The following is a 23916-nucleotide window of genomic DNA, read 5'->3' on the forward strand; positions in this document are numbered from 1 at the left end:
ATGTCTATACAACTGAAAGTACTGAGTTATATGATTATCCCATGTTTCCTGGTTGGCTATTTTTACCCCAGTCTCCTCTAATCTGTCGGAACATCAAATTCAAACAAATGCATCCAACTGTCTTTCTTTTCCTTCATTACTATGTCATGATGCTGCTGCTATCTACAACAGATAAACATAGCTGATGTTTGGGATCGCTATTTCGGTCCACTTAGTACATTTAGACATTTCAATGATTTCTAGAACGATCAAACAACATCGTGGAAGTGTAGAGAGATACATAAAAGAATGTATAGTTTAGTGCCTTTACCGTTTTTTATTTGTATTTTTTAACTTTTTTTTTTACAAGTTTATGCTCCAGTGCTTTCAGACTCTTCTAGAAAATTATGACTAATTTGATGCATATGTAAGATTTGGATTTGACTCACCTGATAAAGTTTTCATCAAGTTTTCTGAACAAGAATGAATCATGAATGTCATGTTGACACAATGCTGTCCTTTTCTCTGCGCCAGACCCTGTGTTTATTCACGCCAACAGGGGCAAAAGAGGGGCTTCCTGGGCTCATTCCCTCTGGTCCAATTGCATTCGGTACCACCATTGCTGCTCACGTTGCTAAGACGCGCAAGACACTACTTGTAGAAGACATCATGGGGGTGAGTCTCGGTGCACCACACTGAGTGGAAAAGCTGTCCAGCCTTTTGACATATAATCTTTTTATATTATAATCAGTATATATTTGGTCACATATTTTTCATAAAGCTATTTCGAAACTTTCGTTATTTTCCAGTTGTTTCCAGTCAGACCTTTATGTTAAATCCGGTCTGTAAAAAGGTATTTTGTAAATAGTTTGCATCTGTTTCCAGCCCAAACAGGTTTCAGGTTTAAATATTGTGGTCACAACAAACTGTCAGGTGATGGCTGTGGAACTCTAGTGTATAAAGAGACTTTTCCCCCCATGACACAAACACCTGTCTGAGTAGTATGTAAATCTGTACATTCGAGGTCTAAACGAGCCATTGTGGATTAACATCTGATTATGTACTCTGAATACAGGTAATTAAGGTTAAATAAGCGATGACGCAAATCAGTTGTAGTGGAGCAGGTACAACGCAGAACTGCAGAATGGAGGGGAAACCCCTATGGCCGGAATGCAGAAACACAAGTTTAGCAAAAATACACTTGCATTGTTGTAATGGCGTGTGTGCGTGTGTGTGTGCGTGTGTGTATGTATGTGTGTGTGTGTTTGTGTTCACAGGACGAGCGGTTCCCCCATGGCACAGGGCAGGACTCAGGGATCCATGTTCACTCTGTTCTGTGTCTCCCCATCCTCACGGCCATCGGAGACCTGATCGCTGTACTGGAGCTGCACCGCCACCTGGGCCGAGAACCCTTCAACCTCAGCCATCAGGAGGTGCCCAGACATCACAGCACCCACAAATAATCACGGTCTTCATACCACCTTGTTCCCTACATCTGCCTCTTTCAAACCTACCACCTCCAGAAACCTTCTCCTTGGCCTTCCTCTTGCCTGGTGCCTTCATCCTCAGCAGTCTTCTACCCATATACCCAATGTCCCTTCTCTGCATATGACCAAAATCACACTCTTTCTCACCTCGTTTTCAAAACGTCCGACTGATTAACTAATTTCTGATCCTGTCCATCCTCATCACCCCGCAGTCTCCTGTCTTTTTGTCAAAGACTTGGATGCCAGATATTCCACTCAATTTAAGGCTAATAATAATAAGCAGATTGATGAGGGGAAAAAATGATAATATGGAGGTTTCCTCTAAAGTGATGTTTATTTGAAATTTAAGGAAGTTGTTCAGGACCGAGTACTTTCTCAGTTTCTACGCTTTGGTTTCTCACTAACAAGATGTGAGATGAAAAATAACAATCTTGTGAAGGGACAGCATAGTAATACCTTGTGCAATAGCATAGCGTGTAACTAGAAATGGTTAAAAAGCATGGTGTCCTTGGATAAGAAATTTAACTTGTAATGTTCTTGGCAAGTCGCTGAGGTGAAAAAGGAATAAAACATTTTGGGACATGCTCACTGAATAAAATAATACTTTTTTATACATTAGGGTACATAAATCTCCAGAATAAAATAATGCAGACATCGAACCATTAAAAGACCTTAACCTGACAGTGCAGATGTTTTGTAGGGTGCCAGATAATAAAATATCATGCATATGCATTTTAGTGTTTGCTAATTATGTATATATTTTTTTCTTTTTTTTTAGGTTGCCACTGCAAATTTAGCATGGGCTTCTGTAGCTATTCACCAAGTGCAGGTGGGTTTAGACACTCGTTCTTTACATGACCCATGTTTTTCTGTTTCCACACACAGTTAAATGCGACGCTCTTGAGTATATGAACCGAGCAGCCTCTGAGGTCCAATGTACGCAACCCGGCCATTGAATCAATGCACACTTGCGCCTCATGGGACATAATTATGAAGTCGCAACCTGTTGAAACATGAGCAGTAGCACTCGGGGGGTGATCGAGTCCCGTGGTGTCCCAGGGCACGCAGAGTCTGGCTTGATTGTTAGAACAGTGTGCAGATTAAGAGTTTAAAGATGCTTTTAGTCAAATAGTAGAGACCTGGTGTTCTGTTGCACTTATTTGTGCATCACCAAATCTTCTGGGCTTTAATGGAGGCAAAGTTCTTTTTTTAATTTTGCTTTTCTATTCGTTCCAGGTCTGCAGAGGTTTAGCAAAGCAGACGGAGCTCAATGACTTCCTCCTAGACGTGTCAAAGTAAGAGGCTAAATGGGAGTATAATCTTAAAAGAATGCTTGTAATCTTTAATGAAATGTAAAAAACTGAAATAAAGGGTTGCACTAAGGGGGGATAATTTTGACCCCTTTTTTTTTTTTTTTATTCCGTTGCACACATACAATAAAAAATATTCATACTATATATACGAGGTGGTATCAAAGTTTTGGGACTAGCTCTGTTTACAAGAAAGTACTTTATTTATCTATATTTACACACTATCGCCTTTCAAAATAGTCCCCTTACACAGCGCACCCCCAGCGTTCCTGCCATTTCTGGAATGTGTCCCGGAAGTCTTCTTTTCTAAGCGTGTCAAGGCACCTTTTGCGAATCTCCGCAGTGGTGTCAAAACGTGAGCTTTGAGCTGGATCTTCATCTTTGGAAAGAGGGAGAAGTTTGCAGGAGCCATATCTGCCGAGTAGGGTGGGTGCGGAAAGTGAGATCATGCGGATTGTTCTCCGACGATCATCATGCACGAGTTGCCGAGCGGTTTCGATATTTTTAAGGGTCGAGCTCGTCGAAGATCTTCCTGATCTCTCATCATCATGCGGCGATGATGTTCCACTCTTGAAGCGCACGTGCCACTCAAAACACCTTAACCGACAGCATTGGCGTATGTCATGTCAAACGTCTCTTGTCTGGTTTTACCCAGAATTTCACATTTGCACTTTGTTCTAATTTGATGAAAATCCGTGATGAAATCGCACACGTGGTAACACTCGTATTCAGAACAGCACCAGTTGGTATTATTACTCACGAAACTTTTTGATATCACCATGTAGTTGTTCAAATAAGAATGACATGGTTTTGTACTCCCTTTGATCATCATTGATGATTTAATTGCCAAGTTAACCATTTGTGGTGGTACAGAAATTACCACTGATTTATTAAGTTCTCATGTTATCTGAATTTCTTCTTTTTATTAGGTCACTGAAAAATAGGTGTGTCTGCGCTCTTTTCTTTTTCTTTTTTTTGTCACAATGTGATTGCATAACGTGATCACAAACTGAGCCAATTCAAGTTTACATCTATTTTAACCAAAATAATATTCAGGCATAGAAAATCATAGTTAAGTCTTCGGCTTAGACGTCTTTATAGATACTGATAGTTTTAGTTTCTTCTGATATTAAATAAAATGCTAGGCAAGATATTTAAAGTAAATCATTTTGAAATATTCATATAGGGTGTGGTCAAAGAAATGTTAAGGAAACCATAAATATTTGTCCCTCTGTCTCTCTGTCTCTCTCTCTCTCTCTCTCTCTCTCTCTCTTTCTCTCTCTCCAGAACGTACTTCGACAACATTGTGGCAATAGATTCTTTACTTGAACATATCATGGTGAGTGTTTTTGCTTTTCTCAACAGTGTCACAAGCCTGGTCATGAGGTAAAAAACATGCTGTGCTTTTGTCGCTTGGGTGGTACCAACACCAGAGCAGAAATCTAAGCAATGAAAGAACTCCTCTTATTATTTTGTTGGGTTCAGTGAAAGTCCCTTTCTAGAAAATGCTCATGCTATTCCCCTTGGGCCTGCCCCCTTTACTCCTTTTTTGTGCTTAAATATTTTTCTCCCACTTTTTACACCCATCGCATTTTTTTTTTTATTATTATTTTTGCTCTCTTGAACATTTTCTATATCAGGGCCAGAATTTTAACTCCCTTACCCTCTAGGTCTTTAGTTCTTCTTTATCTGCCTCTTGAAGAGACAACAAGCACATACCACATATCCGATCACTGACCCACTCCTGTCTGTCTGTCTTCCTGCTGAGCCAAGCATTACAGGAAGTGATGCGGACAGGTCAGAAAGGGGACACGCACACAGTGAAGAATCGAACAGCTGTAATTCTATCAGCCTCTGTTCATTCCTGGCTACACTTTAAGCTTTAAAATACCTGCACAAATAAGAGCCATAGGAATTTCCCGAGCCATCTGTCTGAATGGTTTCACTCTGCTGATAAAAGATGTCAGAAACATGTCCAACATACTGACAAAAAGTTGCCGAAATAAAGGATTTCCCCGGTGGTGTTTCTCCCATACACAAAGATAAGTTAAGTAGCCAAAGAAGAAAATATTAGGAGAGCAGAGAAATATTTTCCATGCGACCATGAAAAATCCCTGTCTAAATATATTTTAGAGTGTATTATGACCAGAGGTGGGAAGAAACGAAGTACAAATACTTTGTTACTGTACTTAAGTAGATTTTTCTGGTATCAGTTTTTTACTCCACTATTTATTTTTCAGACAACTTTTTACTTTTACTCATCAAATTTTTACACCAATATCTGTACTTTTTACTTCTTACATTTTCAAAACACACTCGTTACTTTAGTTTTAATCCATTGATTTGGTGAAATATTATTTTTTTATTTTCACTGCGCGCTGATTTCAGCCGCACAACCGATTTCCAGTCACTGCACCAGTTCACCAGTTCAATCCACTGGTGTATAAAGTCCTGACTCTCACTCACCACAGAAGGCAGTAAGAAGTTTGGGGTTAATGTGGATGAGACAGTGGGAGTCAGTGATTTAAACATGACTGAGAACAGACACATTCCTGATCATCATCATCTTTTCTCTGCTTGTGTTCTATATGTGGATCTTCAGCCTGGACACATTCATTAGGTAACAACATTTTTAATTAGTTTTGTATTAATATATATATATTTGGCTGTCAAAATTCAAATTATTTTAAAAGGCACGAAATTTTTTCCTTTCTTTACTTAGATAAAAAAAAATATTAAAATTTACTCCAGATAAAATTATTTTTAATCAGTAAACTTTTGTTTTATTTCTGAGTCTTAAATCAAACACCAAATCCGCCATGTTTTTCCCCTGATAATGGCGACACAAATTAAAATTACTGTCTTTATTGATCGTACAGATAAAAACAATACATCATTTAAATCTGTAAAATGTCTATAATTTTATATATAAAAGCTTCCTGACTTGACTTGAAGAGGTGCATTTTCTCCGGTATCACCTCATTAACTGTCCGTGTGGAAACATAGCAAAGGCTCTAAATGATGTCCACACGTCTCTGCACTGATATAGCCTTTATATTTATTCACTGTACATATGCTTACATACATATCACATGCTGTACATATGATACATGTTTAACACCTCCAAGCTGCCAGTTTTGGGCACCTGAACAAGCACTTAACTCACTACTGCTCATTTAGTAAATGAGATCATTACAAGTCGCTCGGGATAAACACTTCCTGTTGGACGTGGCTATATCTCGCTATCTTTGTCTCTCTATTTTCTCTATCTAATTGTCTCTGTGTCTCTTTTAGTAAATGTCTCACTGTATATGTCTCTCTCTTGCTGTCTCTCTATTTGTTTCTTACTCTTTCTAAAGCTGTGTCTGTGTCTCTTTGTCTTTGTCTCTGTCTTTTCTGCTTATTTACATGTCTAACAAAGTTAGACAATTTGTGATCTATGATGAAAGACTTCCCTGGTTCGATTCTTACCTCTAGTTTCATATTGAACATTATAAGAAGTTTTTAAAAACAGAACAATAAAAGGTCATTAAAATTGGTTGCTGGTAAATCATGGTATATCAGTGGTGCAGGTGTTGGAGATGTGGTTCTTGTACCTGAGTCACTTCTCATAGACTTCGAGTAACTGAGAGAATGTACAGGAAGGAGAAGTTTTGACCCTCTTCCATCATGATCTAAGAGAAAACACTGGTCTCCTAACGATAGAAAAGCCAAGAGTCTAATAAGCAAAGCCTTGTTTGTCACCCCTCTGGTAGTGTAGTGGTTAGTAATGTCGCCTCTGCTATCTGACTCACCCGGTTCAATTCCTACCCCTTAGCTTTCCTTTAAATTGTTTAAAAAGTAAAAAAATAAATAAATAAAAATAAAAATAAAAAGGTCCTAAAAATCAGTTTCTGGCAAGAGATCCTGTGGCTCAATTGGAAGAGCTTTACCTCTGGGTTGAGAGGTTGCCGGTTCAAACCCCGGCCAGGGCTCAAAGTTAAGAGTGTGGAAGGTTTCGGTGACGGTAGTAAGGAAGGTGTCAGAAATGGCTGCGTGGAAGGTTGGATGTGGACGGTTTCGGAGGGCGTGTCCTGAAGCAGGGGGGCAATATCCGGGCATCTGCCCCCCCGGTGTCTGAGAAGCTGAAAACAGGGGGTTATGAAGCAAAAACGTTCAAAAAAGTATCGACTTAGTTTTGCATATATAGGGAAAAATTCTGTCAAAAAACCTATCACCCTCACTTTTTCTGAGGCTGTGAAGCAGCAGGTCTTCACAGCCTTTGTTTACAGTCAACTACCTCATTGCTCACCAGACACTACTTTCCACACAGCTTACCCAGTGTGGGGACCAGCCAGATTCAAACCAGCAATCTCTGAGCTCAGAGGCAAGGCTTTTACCACAAAGCCATCAAGTCCCACAACACACCTTCTTTTTTTTTGGGGGTTTATCCTTCGTTTCATGCTTCAAAACAAGAAATTCAGACCAGACAGAAACCAGGATTCGAACCCTGAACCCCACCAACAGCGAAATACCAGTCTTAACCCACTGAACCACCAGGAAGGACCTGCTGCGACGATTGTTTAGAGCAGGTCTATCTTTTCTTTCAAACCATCAACACAAGAATATAATGCTAAAGACAGACATAGGACGCAAACCCATAACGTGACTAGTAGGGACAAAGCAGGATTCGAACCCTGATTCACACCATTAGCAAGGCACCAGCATTAACCCACTGAACCATCAGGAAGGACAAGCTGGGAAGTTTGTTTAGAGCAGGTCTATCTACCTTTAAACCATCAACACAAGAATATAAAGCTAAAGAAATATTTAGGAAGCAGGAACATAACCGACATCGTAACTAGCAGGATTCAAACCCTGATCCTCACCATCAGCAAAGCACCAGCCTTAACCCACTGAACCATGGAAGAGATCAGACTGGAAAGCACGTTTAGATGAGGCACAAGCCTTAAACCACTGAGCGACCGCTGCTGAAAAGCATGTGTGCTTTTTGGAGGGTTCATACTTTGTTTCATGCCAGCGCAGTAAGAAAGACGGCATGTAGGACTGGCTCTGAAACCTTATCACCAGCATGGACTATATTAAGGACCATGTTCAGGAACAAGCCTTAACCCACTGAGCTACCACAGAAGTGCCCTTTTTTGGTGGAGTTATCTTTCATTTAAGACCAGGAAATCAAGAAATTAATCCAACACAGAAAGGACAGAATTGAAATGTTTTTAGAGGGGACAAGGTCCAGAGGTTTTATTTTACCAACACATCAACCACCAGTTCGACCAGGAATCAGACTCTCAAACTCATCCTTGTGGGGATACTGACATTAACCCACTAGGCTATCACATCCATCCATCCATCTATCTATCTAATCTATCTATCTAATCATGATGTGAGGTCCAGTTAACAGCTAAAACAGGTAGAAGTAATAACTACTTTTTACTTAAGTACATGTCGGAGCCAAAACTTCTTTACTTTCACTTAATTAAAAAAGTTGAATCAGTACTTCAACTTTTACCCGAGTATTTTAAAACTTGAGTATCTGTACGTTTACTTAAGTAAAGAATGTGTGTACTTTTGCCACCTCTGATTATGACTGGAAATGCAGCGTTCCCTCAGTAGGCACTCGTTATAGTGATAAAGTTTGATGTGAGCACTGTGCTAATTTGTGTTCCAGATATATGCAAAAAACCTGGTGAATGCCGACAGATGTGCCCTCTTCCAGGTCGATCACAATAACAAAGAGCTGTACTCTGACCTCTTTGATATTGGAGAAGAGAACGAAGGGAAGCCGGTATTTAAGAAAACCAAAGAAATTAGGTAAGTACAAGTAAGAATTTGGCTTTTACTATTAAATGCACGGTGTGTCCAGAATATCATGTGAATAAACTTTTAGAAGTGATCTGTGAAGGGAGAAGCTGGCCAAGGTCACTCAGGGTGGGGTGTCAAGTCAAGATCGACCAACAGTGCATAGCTATCAAAAAAAAAAAAAAAAAACACAGCATAAAATAGTACTTAGCTTTATAACAAAAAAAAACAAAACAAAAAACATACGGAACCATGAAAATGTGCTAAATGAAATAAATATTAATATATTATCAAATATTGAGGGAAAATAAGATATACATTAAAACTGAAACAAAAGTGGCACTACAAATAAATTAAAACATCCAAAATAGATAAAAAAAAGACACTTAATAAACAGCACATTAGTGATTCACCTCCAGAGGCCGCTCTCGTACTGTACAATGCAACCCGGAAAAACTATCGGTATAGATTTTTGCCGATAGTTCCAGCAATCAACTATTGGTGCCAATTAATTCAAAAAGAATGGGGTAAAAAGTCACTGGGAGCATTGTGTACACTCACAAAGTGCATATTTTGAAGGAGACAGTGTTCAAATGTAAAACCTTTCAATTTACAGTCATTTTTTATTAATTTCTGGGACACACCTCATATTCTGAACTCTGGACTAACTAGGAATGCATCAATGCCATTTTTATTCAGATTGAGTACTTTATACTATAGTATATAGGTATACCGATACCTGATCATTGCTAAGGAAACAGAGGCAACTTAAAATGAGGTTTATCCCGCTTTTGCTGCTAGCAATTAAATCATTGTGATAATTATGTTTAAGAGGTTTTGGTGTTTAAATTTGATCTTTAATAGAGGGTGCAAGAGTGGCTTACCAAGTAATGTGTTTATCAAACAAGAGCACAAAGCACGTGAATCTCAAGCTGTATTTCATTTAACTTCAATCTCGCAAATATCTTGCTGCTCGTGTACGTCTTTATATTGTGTTATGCAATATTATGTAATTTAATACTCTTTCTGCACTCTGGCATCTAACCAATCCTTTCCACAACTACTCTGGTATTACGTTCTCAGCAGTATGGCATGGATATCCATGTCACTCCATTGTCTGTGTAACGAGACGTGGGCAGCTACCAGATTTCAGTCGGTTTAAGAAGAACAGAAACCTAGTCTGTCCTCTTTCAGTGCACCCAAACAATTTTTGTTCACTAATAACTGCTTCAGAGATCATACAACATGCTAGCTGATGCAAAAGTGCCTCCTATGTAAAATGCAATTAAATACTGTAGTATGTTTGGGATCCAGGCCAAGATATCTGTCGAGCTGCATGGATGTTCTTGTTATAGAAATGAAGCATATTTAAGTTCAACACAGTCTTGTCTCTTCTCAGGTTTTCTATAGAGAAGGGCATAGCCGGTCAGGTTGCCCGAACAGGAGAGGTCTTGAATATTCCAGATGCCTATGCAGACCCACGATTCAACAGGTAACACATCATAATTTGCGGTGTAGAAACTTTAACCATCACCTTTTCATCACGTCCTAAAATCTTGCCAGTATGGGAAAAGAGAACATTTATACATTTGCGCAGAAAGTAACCTGAAACAACTTCCAAGACATTAGTTATACCAGGAAACACAGTCATCTGTGTCAGACTGTCATCAACAAGTATATGAAATAATATGCTGCAAAAGTGATGTTACCAAGAACTGAATGTACCTCCAAAAATGTATAATGAAAGAGACAACTGGTCAGAAAGATCTACAGGAGCATTAATGGAGCCAAAATGCACTCTGGGAAGTACTGCTTTCTCCCTACATGGGACATCAATCTCTTGTATTTTTCATGTTTCTGGGCCAGGGTGTTAAGACAAAAGCCTATTCTGATGAGAAAACCATTCAAACCCTGCTAAACACTGGAAAAGTGTATATCCAGTCTTCCAAAACCGATTGTAAGAATATGTTATGGACTGGAACCTTTTGGCCACAGTTGTAAAACATGTTTGGTTCAAAATCAAGGAGATCTCAGCAAAAAGAAAAGCGTACCCCTGTTGAAGTATGGTTGTGGAAACATTGTGCTCTAGGGCTGCTTTTCTTCTACTGGAAATGAGGCTTTAGTGAAAGTAGAGGGAATCCTAAATTGGGCAAAAATTCAAGTCAGTTTTGACAACATTATGGCATGTGCTTAGAGGAATTTGACCTTTCAGCATGACAATGATCCAAAGCAAACATCCAAATCCACAAAAGAATGGCTTTTAGTGTTTTGGAGTGGCCAGCCAGAGCCCAGACTTATCCGATATCTGTGAGGGGACCTGAGGAGAGCTGTGTAGAGGAGATCCTCCTGCAAGTTGACAGATTTGGAACATTTTTGCAGTTAGCATGTGTCAAGCTGATATACTCCTCTACAAACAGACTGAGTGCAGTTATAAAACCAAATGGCACTTTAGATAAGTAATAGTCAGGGAGGTGCAATATGGTTTTTGGGGGGGGTTTCAGCATTTTTTTCTCTGAAATGTCCGTTTGTTTTGTTTCTTTAATTGCCAGTGTGCAGATTATAACCTACTGTTTTATTTGGAGTTTGTAGATTTTATCTTTATATGTACTGTAATCTAAACATTGTAAATTATATTAATTTATAGCACTGTCATTTAGATCAAAAAAAAAAAATCAACTGTGATAAACAAATCTCTACCTAATTGTCCTTTTAAATCAGAATTGTATTTATTTTTCATTTTATTCGTGCATGATGAGACGCATGTTTATGCAGCTTTCAAAAATTCCATATGCATATAACAGAATGCTTTTTGTACTTGAGCGATTGGGATTTTTTCAAATGTATTTATTTATTTTTCTGGGTTCGACCTCTCATGCCTTTCACGCTAAACAGAGAAGTGGATCTGTATACTGGCTACACGACGCGCAACATCCTGTGCATGCCCATCGTCAGCCGGGGGACCGTAATAGGTGTCGTGCAGATGGTCAACAAGCTGAACGGAAGTGCCTTCACTAAAACTGACGAGAACAACTTTAAGATGTTCGCTGTCTTTTGTGCTCTGGCCTTACACTGTGCAAATGTGAGTAACACACCAGTGTGTATATCTAAACCTCTCACGTGTGAGGTACGAGTCACTCTCCTCCAGAGTTCAATACCTGCAATTGTAAATCGATTAGTTTAATGACAACTCAGCAGCAATGAGACACCACTGACTGACTCTTAAAGTCTATATATATGTATCAGTCTAAGATGCTATTGCATTTAAAACTTGTACACTATAAAGCATATAATTAAACAAGATACAATATAGTACACCACTATTCATTATATAACTATACATTATAAGTATATAATACAGTATACAGTACATCATGCCATGATCATTATACAGTAAACCAGTGGCGGATGAAGTACACAAATCATGTAGTTGAGTTAAAGTAGAGATGCATTCAGTAAAAAATGATTCCAGTAAACATGCTCTCTTTACACTTTCACTTGAGTAAAAGTACGAAAGTATTTCCCTTCAAATGTACTTAATTATCCAAAGTACCATGTTCATCTGTTTTTAGAAGTGTTGTGCGTTCATTGGGTATTTGGGTACAAAACCTATTATGTCTAGTGAGGAGAATCCTTCTAATAGACTGACTTTGTCCTGAAGATGTTATCTGTGTGTGTAGATGTATCACCGGATCAGACATTCGGAGTGCATCTACAGGGTGACGATGGAGAAACTTTCATACCACAGCATCTGCACATCGGAGGAGTGGAAGACCCTCGTGCAGCTCTCCCTCCCTACGCCCATATACAAAGAGATTGAACTGTAAGTGTACACTGAAGCGCCAAACACCTCTGCCTTGTAAAATGAGGAATGAACCATGATTTATTTCACTGCTTTGTCTTCATAGGTTCCATTTTGACATTAGCCCTTATGAGGAACTCTGGCCTGCAGTCTTTGTGTACATGGTTCATAGTTCATGTGGGAAAAACAGGTGAGAAAATAACATCGCACCTTTTAACCTCTAAGACCTTTGTAAAGGATACTGTAATTGATGCTAAAGCACTTATATTCTAAAGAATACCTCTGCGTTAAATTTAACGATGTGATGCATCAATTAAAAAACCCGATTTATTTACATGTAGGATAAATAATCGTTAGATCGTTGAACCGTTTTTTTTTTTATTTTTATCAAAGCAAATATGTTAAAAACGATGCATCACGAAACAAATACAAACTTGTATCCAAGGCACTTTTTAAATCGATGCATCACATCGTTAACTTTAATGCAGATGCATATCAGTGAATCTTACATTAGCAATATATCAACCAACTTGAGTGTCATTTAAAGTTAGAAATTATGTACTACAACCGTAAAAAATGATCTGCCGAAACCGCGAGAACTGAGTCACGTTATTTGGAATAGCAGTAGTTGTGAGAGTGTAGCGAGAGATGAAATACTGTTTAATCCGCTGTGGCGAACGTTAAAGTTTTACCTTCCCGTGTTTAATAAATACAAGTGGTGTGATTTCCCGAACTCCTTTTTGTAGCTCGTAAGCATTGCAATTGCTCGTTGCTTCAATCTCACCATATGTAACTCCTTCAAAAGAGCCGCCTTCTTTAATATTTGTGAAAAGTTGTATAAATGTGTACTTTAACAAGTCTACTAACTTTCCTATAGTACACCCTATAATATAGTCCTATTATAGTGCATTTTTTTATGTTTTTGCAAACTTACTGAAATATGATTACAGTATTGTACTGTATTATGCTTGAGATAAAAAACACTTTGCTTTCATTGTTATCTGCAGTGTGTTTAGCAGTGTGTTTAGCTGTGTGTGTGTGTGTGTGTGTGTGTGTGTCTGTCTGTGTCTGAATTAATAAGTTAACATTTTTAAGTCTTTGATTATTTGTGTGCGCGCGCGGGAAGTTTTGAGCTGGAGAAGTTGTGCCGCTTCACCATGTCGGTTCGAAAGAATTACCGAAGGGTTCCATACCACAACTGGAAGCATGCGCTTACAGTGGCCCACTGCATGTACGTCATTCTCCAAAAAACCTCTGGAATCTTCACTGAACTGGAGGTTGGTGCAACGCTTTTTATTTTTTTTAAACTTTTTATTTCATCAAAAAACATTTTTCCCCTAGATCTCATGTTGTCTTCTCTCTTTTTCTTTCTCCATTCACCCAGAGGAAAGGTCTGCTTATAGCCTGCTTGTGTCATGACTTGGACCATCGAGGCTACAGCAACAGCTACTTGCAGAAGTTTGACCACCCGTTGGCAGCGCTGTACTCCACATCCACCATGGAACAGCACCATTTCTCCCAGACGGTGTCGATCCTCCAGGTAGAGCTCTGTAGATACACAATGTATCTACACACTCTTGGCTTCCATCCTCGTGAGCTGTGTACCGTTCTTTTCTTCATTGTCTCTGTTAGCACTTTTCTATCAAACAGCACCCATAGCCCGATTTAGCAGTAGGGAAACCCAGGGCTCTTACACGTTATTATTCCATAATTCTATTAGTAAAAGTAGGACATTTTATTGGAAATGATCATCTAGTAGACCTAAAAAAATAGTATTTAAGATACAAAAAAATTAATTTTGCAGAACAAAAAATAATTTTGAACTCAGATGTTTGAATGGAAGGGGGAAAAAAACGTGAAATGATCAGTGAGGAGGTAATTATGTGTCACAGTTGAACACTGTTTAGGACTATTTCTCATATTTGGTGATTTTTGGTAGAAATATAAACTGTCCAGCGTAACCTATGCTGGTGTGTGTTGTGGACAGGCAGTGGTCACAGATGATTCTTGTGTTTGGTAATTAATCACCAGGTGCATTACAGCAGAAAAATACAATATCATCAAGCAATGGAGATTATTTGGATCTGAATTATTCAATAATTATAATAAATTTTGTATTAAATAATGTAGATATTGCTTATTCGGTTTTTGCTCATCTAAGCATCTCACCTGCTTGGGACTTTTTTTTGTTGTGGTTGGCTTTGCTGTTGCCCCAGCCGAGCCGTACACCTCCTAAGTGGAGCTTTTGCTTTTTTATTGATCTCTTTGTTTCCCATAGCTGGAAGGGCACAATATTTTCTCCAACCTGACTTCCAGCGAGTACGAGCAGGTGCTGGAGATCATCCGCAAAGCAATCATCGCCACAGACCTGGCCCTCTACTTTGGCAACCGTAAGCAGCTTGCTGATCTGTTAAGCACAGGCGCACTGGACCTCAACAACCATGCCCACAGGTCAGAGGTCATGCACTGGCACTCCTAAGAATAACACTGGTCATGAGTCTAGTGTCGGGGAGATTAAGGACATAATTGCTTGTCCACGGCAGGGATCGTGTAATCGGCCTGATGATGACGGCGTGTGATCTCTGCTCTGTAACCAAACTGTGGCCCATCACTCGTCTCACAGCCAACGACATCTATGCAGAGTTCTGGGCTGAGGTAAGATTTATTATGGTTTCATGTTAAAGCACAAGAAGTAGTCAGTTTCATTTCAATTAAACTGGAAATATCTTCGTCAGGGGGATGAGATGAAGAAGATAGGAATGCAGCCGATTCCCATGATGGACAGGGACAAGCGGGATGAGGTGCCGCAAGGACAGGTACCTCCAGACCTGGAAAAAGGACAACTCCTTCAGAACATTTGAGACATTGCTTATTTAAAAAAGCTTAAATGTCTGCGCTACACTATATTGGCAAAAGTTTGCGGACACCCGGTCATGAGTACGGTATGTGCTTTTTGAGCATCACATTCCACATTTGGTCCCAATTTGCTCCTCTAATTCCCTTCACTCTTCCAGCAAGATGTTCCACTAGATTTTGAAATGTGCTTGTGGACATTCATGTTAATCAGCCGCAAGGGTGTTAGTAAAGTCAGGTATTGATGTAGGTGAGGAGGCATTGGTGCAGTCAGCGTTCACATTCATCCCAAATGTGTTCAGTAGGGTTGAGATCAGAGCTCTATAGCAGGAGGTCTTTCCTTTCCAAACCATGTAAAGCAGATCTTTATGAAGCTTGCTTTGTCCATGCAGGAACTGGTTTGGGTTTTCAAGTTCAAGTGAACGCAAAATTATATCATGCCGCATCCAATGACAGCCTGTGCCAATCAAGTGCCTCCAACTTTGTGGTAACAGTTCGAAGAAGAACCACATATGGCAGGAAAGGTCAGGTGTCCCAATACTATTGTCAATATAGTGTACCTCGGAAAAGAATTATATACACAGGTGCTTGTTAGTTGAGTAAACACTCTGTAGTAACTGTTGTTTTTACCCTCTAACAGCAGTGCAATGTGTTTGTAGGTGGGTTTTTATAACGCAGTGGCCATTCCCTGTTATACCACACTCTCTGAGCTGTTCCCTCCGTCTGCTCCTCTGCTTAGAGCCTGCAGGTGAGATACTTAGGCAGCAGCTCAATTGCCTCCACACCTCATCCTACTCTCATATTACATTAACAGGTAATGCCTAAGAGATGGAAACTTCTCAGGAGAGAGAACAAATATTAATCCATAACGGTAATAAGGTAAGTTAAGGTAAGTTCATCCTAGTGGTGTGTAATCAGGATCAATTTCAGTTTCATGTGATAATTATAAATACTGGTAGAACTTTCTTTCCAGGAGCAGAAGTTAAGAATGATGGAGAAGCAGGTAAGAGCTGTAATATAGTGTAAAGCAGTGGTCACATTATTTCCGCTTTATTTATTATCCGATTCTAAACGATGTTTTATTTTGGAACATAACCAGATTCTCTCCACCACATCTGTCTATGACTCACTCTTGATGAGGTTATGATGCCTCGGTCACATGTTTTACCTCCATCCACTACCTTCTTGAAGGGGCTGCTCTGGCCACTAACACATAATACATTACCGCTAAATTCAAACCCCCAAGTGAGCAAAATGAACAAAAAACATCACAGTAGATTCATGTTTATTAATCGATTTGGAAAATTTGGAAAACCAGTTTTTATGCTGGTCGTATCATTTTATTTTGTTGTAATTATCCACCACACCTTAAAGGCCGGTCCGTGAAAATATTGTCCGACATGAATCTGGTCCGTGACGCAAAAAAGGTTGGTGGCCGCTGGTGTAAAGGATGAGAACATCTAAACGGGTCGTCGCACATGACCATTCTTAAGGGTTTCGAATAAATTGTGTCTGAATAAAGCAGTGTATTTGAGTTTCACGTGGTTTAACCAGGACCATCATCTCTGCGTCACAAAATACATTTTGCTTAAGATGTCAGTATCTCCAACAATCAGTGGTGAACAGTCATTAATTAAATGTAATTGGTTCCTGTACTATGTGGCTTTTTCATGTATCTGTACTTTACTGAAGTAACTGCAGTTTAAAAGAAAATAAGTTCTGTTCAAGAGCAGAATGTGATACAAAAAGAATGTATATAGTGAATCTATTCCACAGACAAAATATTGTAAGCCACTATTTCCATAATGTCCCATCATAATCCTGCCATGAAAACATCTACCCCTGCTGGCGTGGCATTGAAACAGCAATTAGCAAAAGAAATTTGAAAGTAACTATTTGTTAACAATTGAACAGTCGATTAAATTGGACAGATTAGAGCACGTATCAAAGGAAACTAAGTATTCACCTAAACTTGTCCTTGGTCAGTCACTGTCTCACTTGCTACAAAAAAAAGATTTGTGATCGTAAAGGAAAACCTGAATAGATCAGACTGGACCTTTCATAAAGAGTCTCTTTAGAATGTTGACTTGGCTCTTGTGCTGTTCGTGAAGTACTACGTAAATTAGCAGGTAAAAAAGAAATGATATGATAGACCTAAAATGATAGACCTAAAACTGTCCCTCGAGGTCCACCGTCCTGCAGAGTTTAGCGCTAATCCTAATTAAACCCACCTGAACAAGCTAACCAGTGTCTTCAGAACTAGAAACTTCGGACCCACTGTAACCTGGAACTAAAAGTGAATGTTTGCAATCTTTAGCATTACATTCGAACTGACCATCAAAGTGTGAAGAAGAAGAAAGAAAGAGCAAAATGTTTGTATATGAATGTAAATGTAATCTGTACTGTGTTCTAGAGGTCAGTGTTTGTACGGATGGAGATAAGACTAGGATTGGAGATACTGAGGTCTCAATAAGCAGCTGTTTAAGCAAAATGTGTTGTGTTCCATGACAGAGATGACAGTTCGGATTAAAACGTGAAATATAAAAGATGGTGAAACTGCAATGCAAATACACAGATTTAATCGGTTAAAAAAATGATAAGAAAACCCTAAGAATGGTCATGTGACCTGCACTGGACCGTTCCACACCTTACTGCTGTCCTGAGTGTTCTTATTCTTTACACTACATCACAGCTCTTACCTGCTTCTCCTTCATTCTTCACTTCTGCTCCTGGAAAGAAAGTTTGACCCCCTTATTTAGAATTCTCACATGAAATTAAAATCTACATCCTGATTACACACCATCTGGTTCATTATTGGTAATCCTCAAAACTTTTTATGCATAACAGAGTTCACCAGGTATCACTACCCATCCAGTAAAATAGAACTATGTTATAAACACATGCACTCAATGTCCTCTTTAATAGGAACATCTGTACATTCAGGCAGATATCCAATCAGCTAATCATGTGATCGCAGCACAAAGCAAAATCCTGCATGTACAGGTCAAGAGCGTCAATAAATGTTTACAACTTTTTTAAGAATGTAAGTGATCTCTGTGACTTACTGTGATTACAAAGTCTTTAGAGTTTATAAAAAACAACCATTTAACCCTTCGAGGTGGATGAGCTACAACAGCAGAAGACCACATCAGATTTCATTCCTGTTAGACAAGAACAGGGATTTAAGTCCATCATGGGCACGGACTCACCTAAACTGGACCGCTGATGTGGTCGTCTGCTGATGTACCCCATCCACCCCAATCAGAATATTTTCATTCGCATACCAAGATACTTTTCTACTCACCAGAGTTGTAGCGACTAATTTACCAGAAGTCCTCATAGTCACACTCTGTTCTCTATAAACTCTGCTGCATTTGAAATTCCAAGGATATCAGCAGTTTCTAAAATACTCAAACCAATCCATCTGGTACCAAGTTCCATGCTGCGAGCACACGGAGGGAGATCACAGTTTTTCTTCGTTTGAATCTTTGATGTGAACATGAATTATATCTCTTGGCCTGTATCTACATAATATTTTGTAATACACTGCTGCCACACAATTGGCGGATTAGATAACAACCTACCTGAACCAGAAAAAACACTAACCACTGCCACTTGGGACAAGATGCCCTCAATACATTGTTATGGATTATTGCTTATAACCTGAAAAGAGTCGAACTACCCAATGGCATCTTTGCCACCGATTGGCAACCGAGCTGTGTGTAATACAGGCAGCCATGCAGCTTTTTTTCCTTCGGTTGTTGTCAATTTAATGGCTGGACCAACACAACGTCCCAGACTCACTGGATTTGACGATTGATTAAAAATGGTTTCCAGGTCGTGTCAACATGCCTAAGCAGTTTTAAAATGCAGGGTGCAGTCAGATCATTCACAATCGATCTTCTGACGTGCTGCTCACAAACAACAGGTTTGAAAGTCACTGCGTTACCGCTTGAGAAACATGTGCATGATCGGTGTGTGAACTAATCGATCAAATCATTGGTGCAAATAATAATTTCAGGTCCGGAGGCAGACGCTCTACGGCTTCCTGTATTTATCTTCTCTATAAGCATGTGAATATACACACAATTCCAAGGGAAAGTATTCAAACAAATTGCACCCAAGCGGAAATCCACAATAAGTATATGATGAATTACCTGTGATTATCGGCAGTTTGCCAGCTGAAGGTTTTTTATCCATCGTCACACCTGTAGGGTTTTTTTCTATTGGTACAAATATGAAAAAACAAACAAAGTGAACTATATATGAGTTGCTTTACAACATTTAAATAACCAAATTAAAGTGAGAGCCATGAAGGCACTGATCACAAATGTGATCACAAATCTTAATCAGTCTAGCGTGATGATAGCATAGAAACGAGGTCGATAACTGTAAATCAGTTCTTATAAATGGTTTCTAAAGTCTGGCATTGTGTGTATGCAGGGAAAACCTGGGCCAGTGGGAACATATCGTACGAGGAGAAGAGACGTGTGCGTGGACTCCGTGTGAAGAACCGGCGCAGAGTGGGCTGCTGGAGAGCGGACCGGTCAAAGTGGACAACTGACTGAGACCTTCAGCCTTGAACACGACACCATCCACACCCTGCCAGAGACACTGCACTTCTATGAGGACAGTCCCACCTCCGCTGTGGAGCAGAGAGGTCAGGCAGGAGAGGAGATATTCATCCAGCAACTCGAAGAAGAAATCTGAAAAAGACAAAGCAAAACAAACGTTACCTCAGTGGGTGACAGAGGCTAGAGACTCGAATCAGAGAGACTCGCCCAGGATGCAGGATTCGATCGCCTCAAATCTGAACGGACTTGTGCAGCTTCCTCGGATGGTTGCGTTTGATTTATTTTATTAAATATTTAGTTTTGGGGTGAAAATCTAATTTGTTTCTTTTGTGGTCTTATATTTGAAGAGGCCTTACAAGCTGAACCTGCAGTTTCTACTAAATGTCTAGTAACTGAAGAAGGTTCAGCTCGTCTGAAATGGTACTTATTTCCCGCTGTGATCAAAACATCGAGCGCAAAACCTACTCGGGAGTTTCGGGGAGACGTAGGAGGCCAGGCCAGGCCAGGCCAGGCCGGGGTGCTGTGGCAGTCTTGTGGATGTGTTCTGTTGGTTGTGCGAAGATGTTTTGCAGTACTTGATTGAAGAAATACAGCCTTTTTCGGTGTGGGAGGGGGTTGAGGATAAGCCCTGCAGCGTATCTGACTGAAGTAAGAGCGCTGTTGTGATAAAACCAACCGGCTCATTCTGAACCTTACTGTAGTCACACGAGAGTCACAATGTTCCTCTCTGAAATCTAAGGCCATTCAACCTGATATACAAATCGGCTTTTGATCCTCTTGTCCTAAAAGCACTAAACCTTGGGCAATCCCCTAATTTTGAAGGCAAGCAGAAATAAACGTTGTATGGTCCACATCGTGACGCCCTAAGCGGCGGGCATGCGAACGCAAACCATTAACTCTCGTTAAGGGTAATATTTAAGTAGTAATTGTAGACTTATCCATTGCACTCTCTAAATCAGGGCAGTCTTACGCGTCTCATTAGCACTTAGTTCTCTTAGTCGCCTGAATTTGGAGAGAGTTACACTGCTGCATGTGTAGGACAGGAAAGAAAACAACCACTATGGCAAATGCAGTCCAGCTTGCTACCATTTGTGCCCAATTGAGACCCCCCCCCCCCTCATAAAAGCAACACATGGCAGTCATGATTATTGTTCCAAAACATTCCATGAGCTTAACATTTTAAGGTTCTCCAGGAGTCAAGAATAAACAGGAGACGGAAACTTTGAATATTCACAAGTCACAAGTATTTTGAATTATACTTACAAGTTCACAGTAATGTCTAAAACATCTTAAAGCAATAAGTTTATTCCATTTAGTCATTTGAAAACATTAATCATATCAAATGAGAGACCTGGATATTGATGTGGGATCAAATTGAGTTTGAAACCATCAAACCCTCCGCAACAACAAAACATCTCAAACCAGAATGTGTATGAAGATGAAACACTGTGTTTAAAATCTACACTGTGCTAAGAAAGTTTTTAAAGATAAATTCGAGTGAGATGTTTGTCTGCACAATTGGGCTACATTAAAAAAAACATGGCCAAAGACAAATCAGGAAAATCGCCTGTAATCTGGGGATTTCTCGGGGTACCAAAGCAGATCGGCGCCTTAATTTGGCCCTCGTTTCTGTTTTTCAGCCTGTAACATGGGACATGGCCAGAGCTCCAAAGCCTCGTGGTAATGCTACAGAACTGATAAGAGAGTGTAATTGAAACACGCTTAAACACGCCTGGTGTGTTTTTGTTGTTGGTTGTTGGTTTTTTTTGGTGGGGGGGAATTACGGGGTACCAAAAGAGTACACTGTCAAATGAGGTCATGTGTGTGTTCAGTACGTACAGTTTCCACTGCATTGTGTGTGTGTGTGTGTCAGTCATTTTTTATTTTGTTTTTTCAAACTTTAAGCACATGTGCAATGTGTATGAGTGAATGTGTGTTTGTATTCAGAGACGTAAGCTACACTCTTATGGTGCTACCTTAGGTCTTAGGGAGCCATGCACTTTCAGATTGTGTGTGTGTGTGTGTGTGTGTGTGTGTGTGTGTGTGTGTGTGTGTGTGTGTGTGTGTGTGTGTGTGTGTGTGTGTGTGTGTGAGAGAGTGAGAGAACGCCATAACCCCTTAAAACAAGAATCCTCCAAAAATAACGACGTGAAGAGGAACATCACAGCATTAATCCCTTCAGTGACTGTCATCCACAGCCCATTTTTCTCCCCTCACATGCACTATGTTTAGAGACTCATCATTGTATTATTATTATTATTATTATTATTACTATTATTACTAATACTATTTTTATGTCCTTAATTTTATTATGGTTCCTATCACATTGCTATTATTACTGCAACTATCAATGATTATTAGCATTGTTATTTTCTTAATTAGAATAAAATTTTAAATTAACTTATATTTTTTATACAAGAAAAAATACTTAGCATTTTTGTTTTGTACAGAGTAAAGTTGTGCATCATGAAGTGAACGGTCATGTCGACCTGCTGTTGCCCAAGAATAATGAGGAATGTCTTGACTGTACATAGAAGAGCAGTAATTTTATTAAATATTTCTGGGAATTAAAAAAAAAAAGCGTGTAATATTTACTGTATATTTTCCTGTAGGGTTTTTTTTTTTTTTTTTTTTTCTTTAAATCAAGTTCAACATAAAATAACCCTATTTTATGTTGGGGATACAAATGGGTTAGCGCTCCCTAATGGTGCCCTATGATCTGGTTTAAACTGTTAGATTGAGTGCCTCCGTTAATATTGGCACCTTCGGTAAGTATGAGCAAAGCTGCGAAAATCTTTTATTGTTTAACTTTAATGATCATTAGTTTCAAAAAATACTCTGAAAAAAAAACTATTTATGCAACAACAAAAAAAATGAATAAAGGTTTCACCACAGCAGTTACAAAACATTGAATTTCAATGTACAGTGTTTTTGAACCAGACCACAAACTCGACCCAGACAATCATCCTGCAAGTCGGACAAAAGGAAATTAATTCAATAACCCTGCGAATAGATGAAGAGCCAGCGTCCTGTATCCCCCATTCAAACAGTTAAAACAATCTGAAAGGATCAGCATGAGAAACTTAAGGAAATCAAGAACATGAGAGGATTATTTACAGCCTTACCATCTTTTCCCCTTTTCCATGTTGTATTGAAATGACTGTACATTTACACAACCATACATTTCGCAAGCAAGTGCAGATTAGATGCAACAATTTAGTACATGACTGACTTCCGATTTAGAAAAAAGAGCGGGCAATGAATTCTTTTTAAAGATGGATTCTCATTAGTTCAGCACTCACAGAGAGTAAACTACTAATTTAGAAGAAGAAAAAAAATAAAATGAAAAACCAAGGATTCCCAAGAAATGTCATCCACTTTTCTCTGGGAAACAACGACAAAACAAACGTACAGCAAATCCTACAAAAAAAGGCAAAACAAAAAAGCATATGAATTATAAATTAATTAATTCTAATCATATAGAAATCATGAAAATACCAAGAAAATCACCCCTGCCAGGATCATTTCAATTAGAGACAACAGTAGAAATATCAATATCCCAATTTCTTGGATCATGAACATTCTGTGCCTTCTCTTCCCATACTCAAGATTGAACAAAAATAATAATAATAAAGCACACAAGGGATTTGGTAATGCTCCAGCAACTCCAAACCACAAGTCACTGAGCACAAACAGATTTCCTGTTTAATCCAGAAGCAATGCTGGACAAGAAGTTCACCACTCGTCTTTCTCACCACACAAACACTGCTTTCATTTCAATTCATTCTACTAATATAATCCCATTTCACTAATCTGTATCTGACAAACTATTCAATTCCAATATCATGCTCATTATTACCTCTCATCTTCTTCACAAGAGGTTTTCAGGTGCTCTTTTAGGACCTAAGAGTAATCCTAAACATTTATTTATTTGAATGTAATTTTATATATATATAAATATATCACTAATGGTGCATTGAAATTCTGTTCGGTATTTTATTTGAAAACACGAAGACAAAATCAGTTCTTCTAAGCTGACGTCTTTGTTTGGGAAATATTTTTGGAAGTATATTTGTGTGTGTGTGTGTGTGTGTGTGTGTGTGTGTGTGTGT

The 23916-nt window shown here is 39.1% G+C and overlaps 1 protein-coding gene across 4 annotated transcripts in view; it reads left to right on the forward strand.

The window, feature by feature from the left end:
* The window catches only part of pde10a (phosphodiesterase 10A), an 82549-nt gene extending 60146 nt beyond the window's left edge, over positions 1–22403 (forward strand). For 3 of the 4 annotated variants that reach the window (XM_083539189.1, XM_083539190.1, XM_083539191.1), the window contains exons 6-22: positions 514–654; positions 1257–1412; positions 2245–2295; positions 2703–2761; positions 4064–4115; positions 8448–8590; positions 9978–10070; positions 11471–11657; positions 12256–12398; positions 12484–12567; positions 13504–13654; positions 13762–13917; positions 14656–14828; positions 14921–15032; positions 15113–15193; positions 15890–15978; positions 19674–22403. In XM_083539189.1, coding sequence (XP_083395315.1) covers positions 514–654; positions 1257–1412; positions 2245–2295; positions 2703–2761; positions 4064–4115; positions 8448–8590; positions 9978–10070; positions 11471–11657; positions 12256–12398; positions 12484–12567; positions 13504–13654; positions 13762–13917; positions 14656–14828; positions 14921–15032; positions 15113–15193; positions 15890–15978; positions 19674–19794 — 1992 coding nt within the window. In that variant the 3' untranslated portion in view covers positions 19795–22403. Of the gene's footprint in view, positions 1–513; positions 655–1256; positions 1413–2244; positions 2296–2702; positions 2762–4063; positions 4116–8447; positions 8591–9977; positions 10071–11470; positions 11658–12255; positions 12399–12483; positions 12568–13503; positions 13655–13761; positions 13918–14655; positions 14829–14920; positions 15033–15112; positions 15251–15889; positions 15979–19673 lie in introns of those variants that run through there. The other variant, XM_083539192.1, reaches the window with a different exon arrangement.
* Positions 22404–23916: the final 1513 nt, after the last annotated feature.

This window comes from Silurus aristotelis (assembly GCF_946808225.1).
Source record: "Silurus aristotelis genome assembly, chromosome: 4".
NCBI lineage: Eukaryota > Metazoa > Chordata > Actinopteri > Siluriformes > Siluridae > Silurus > Silurus aristotelis.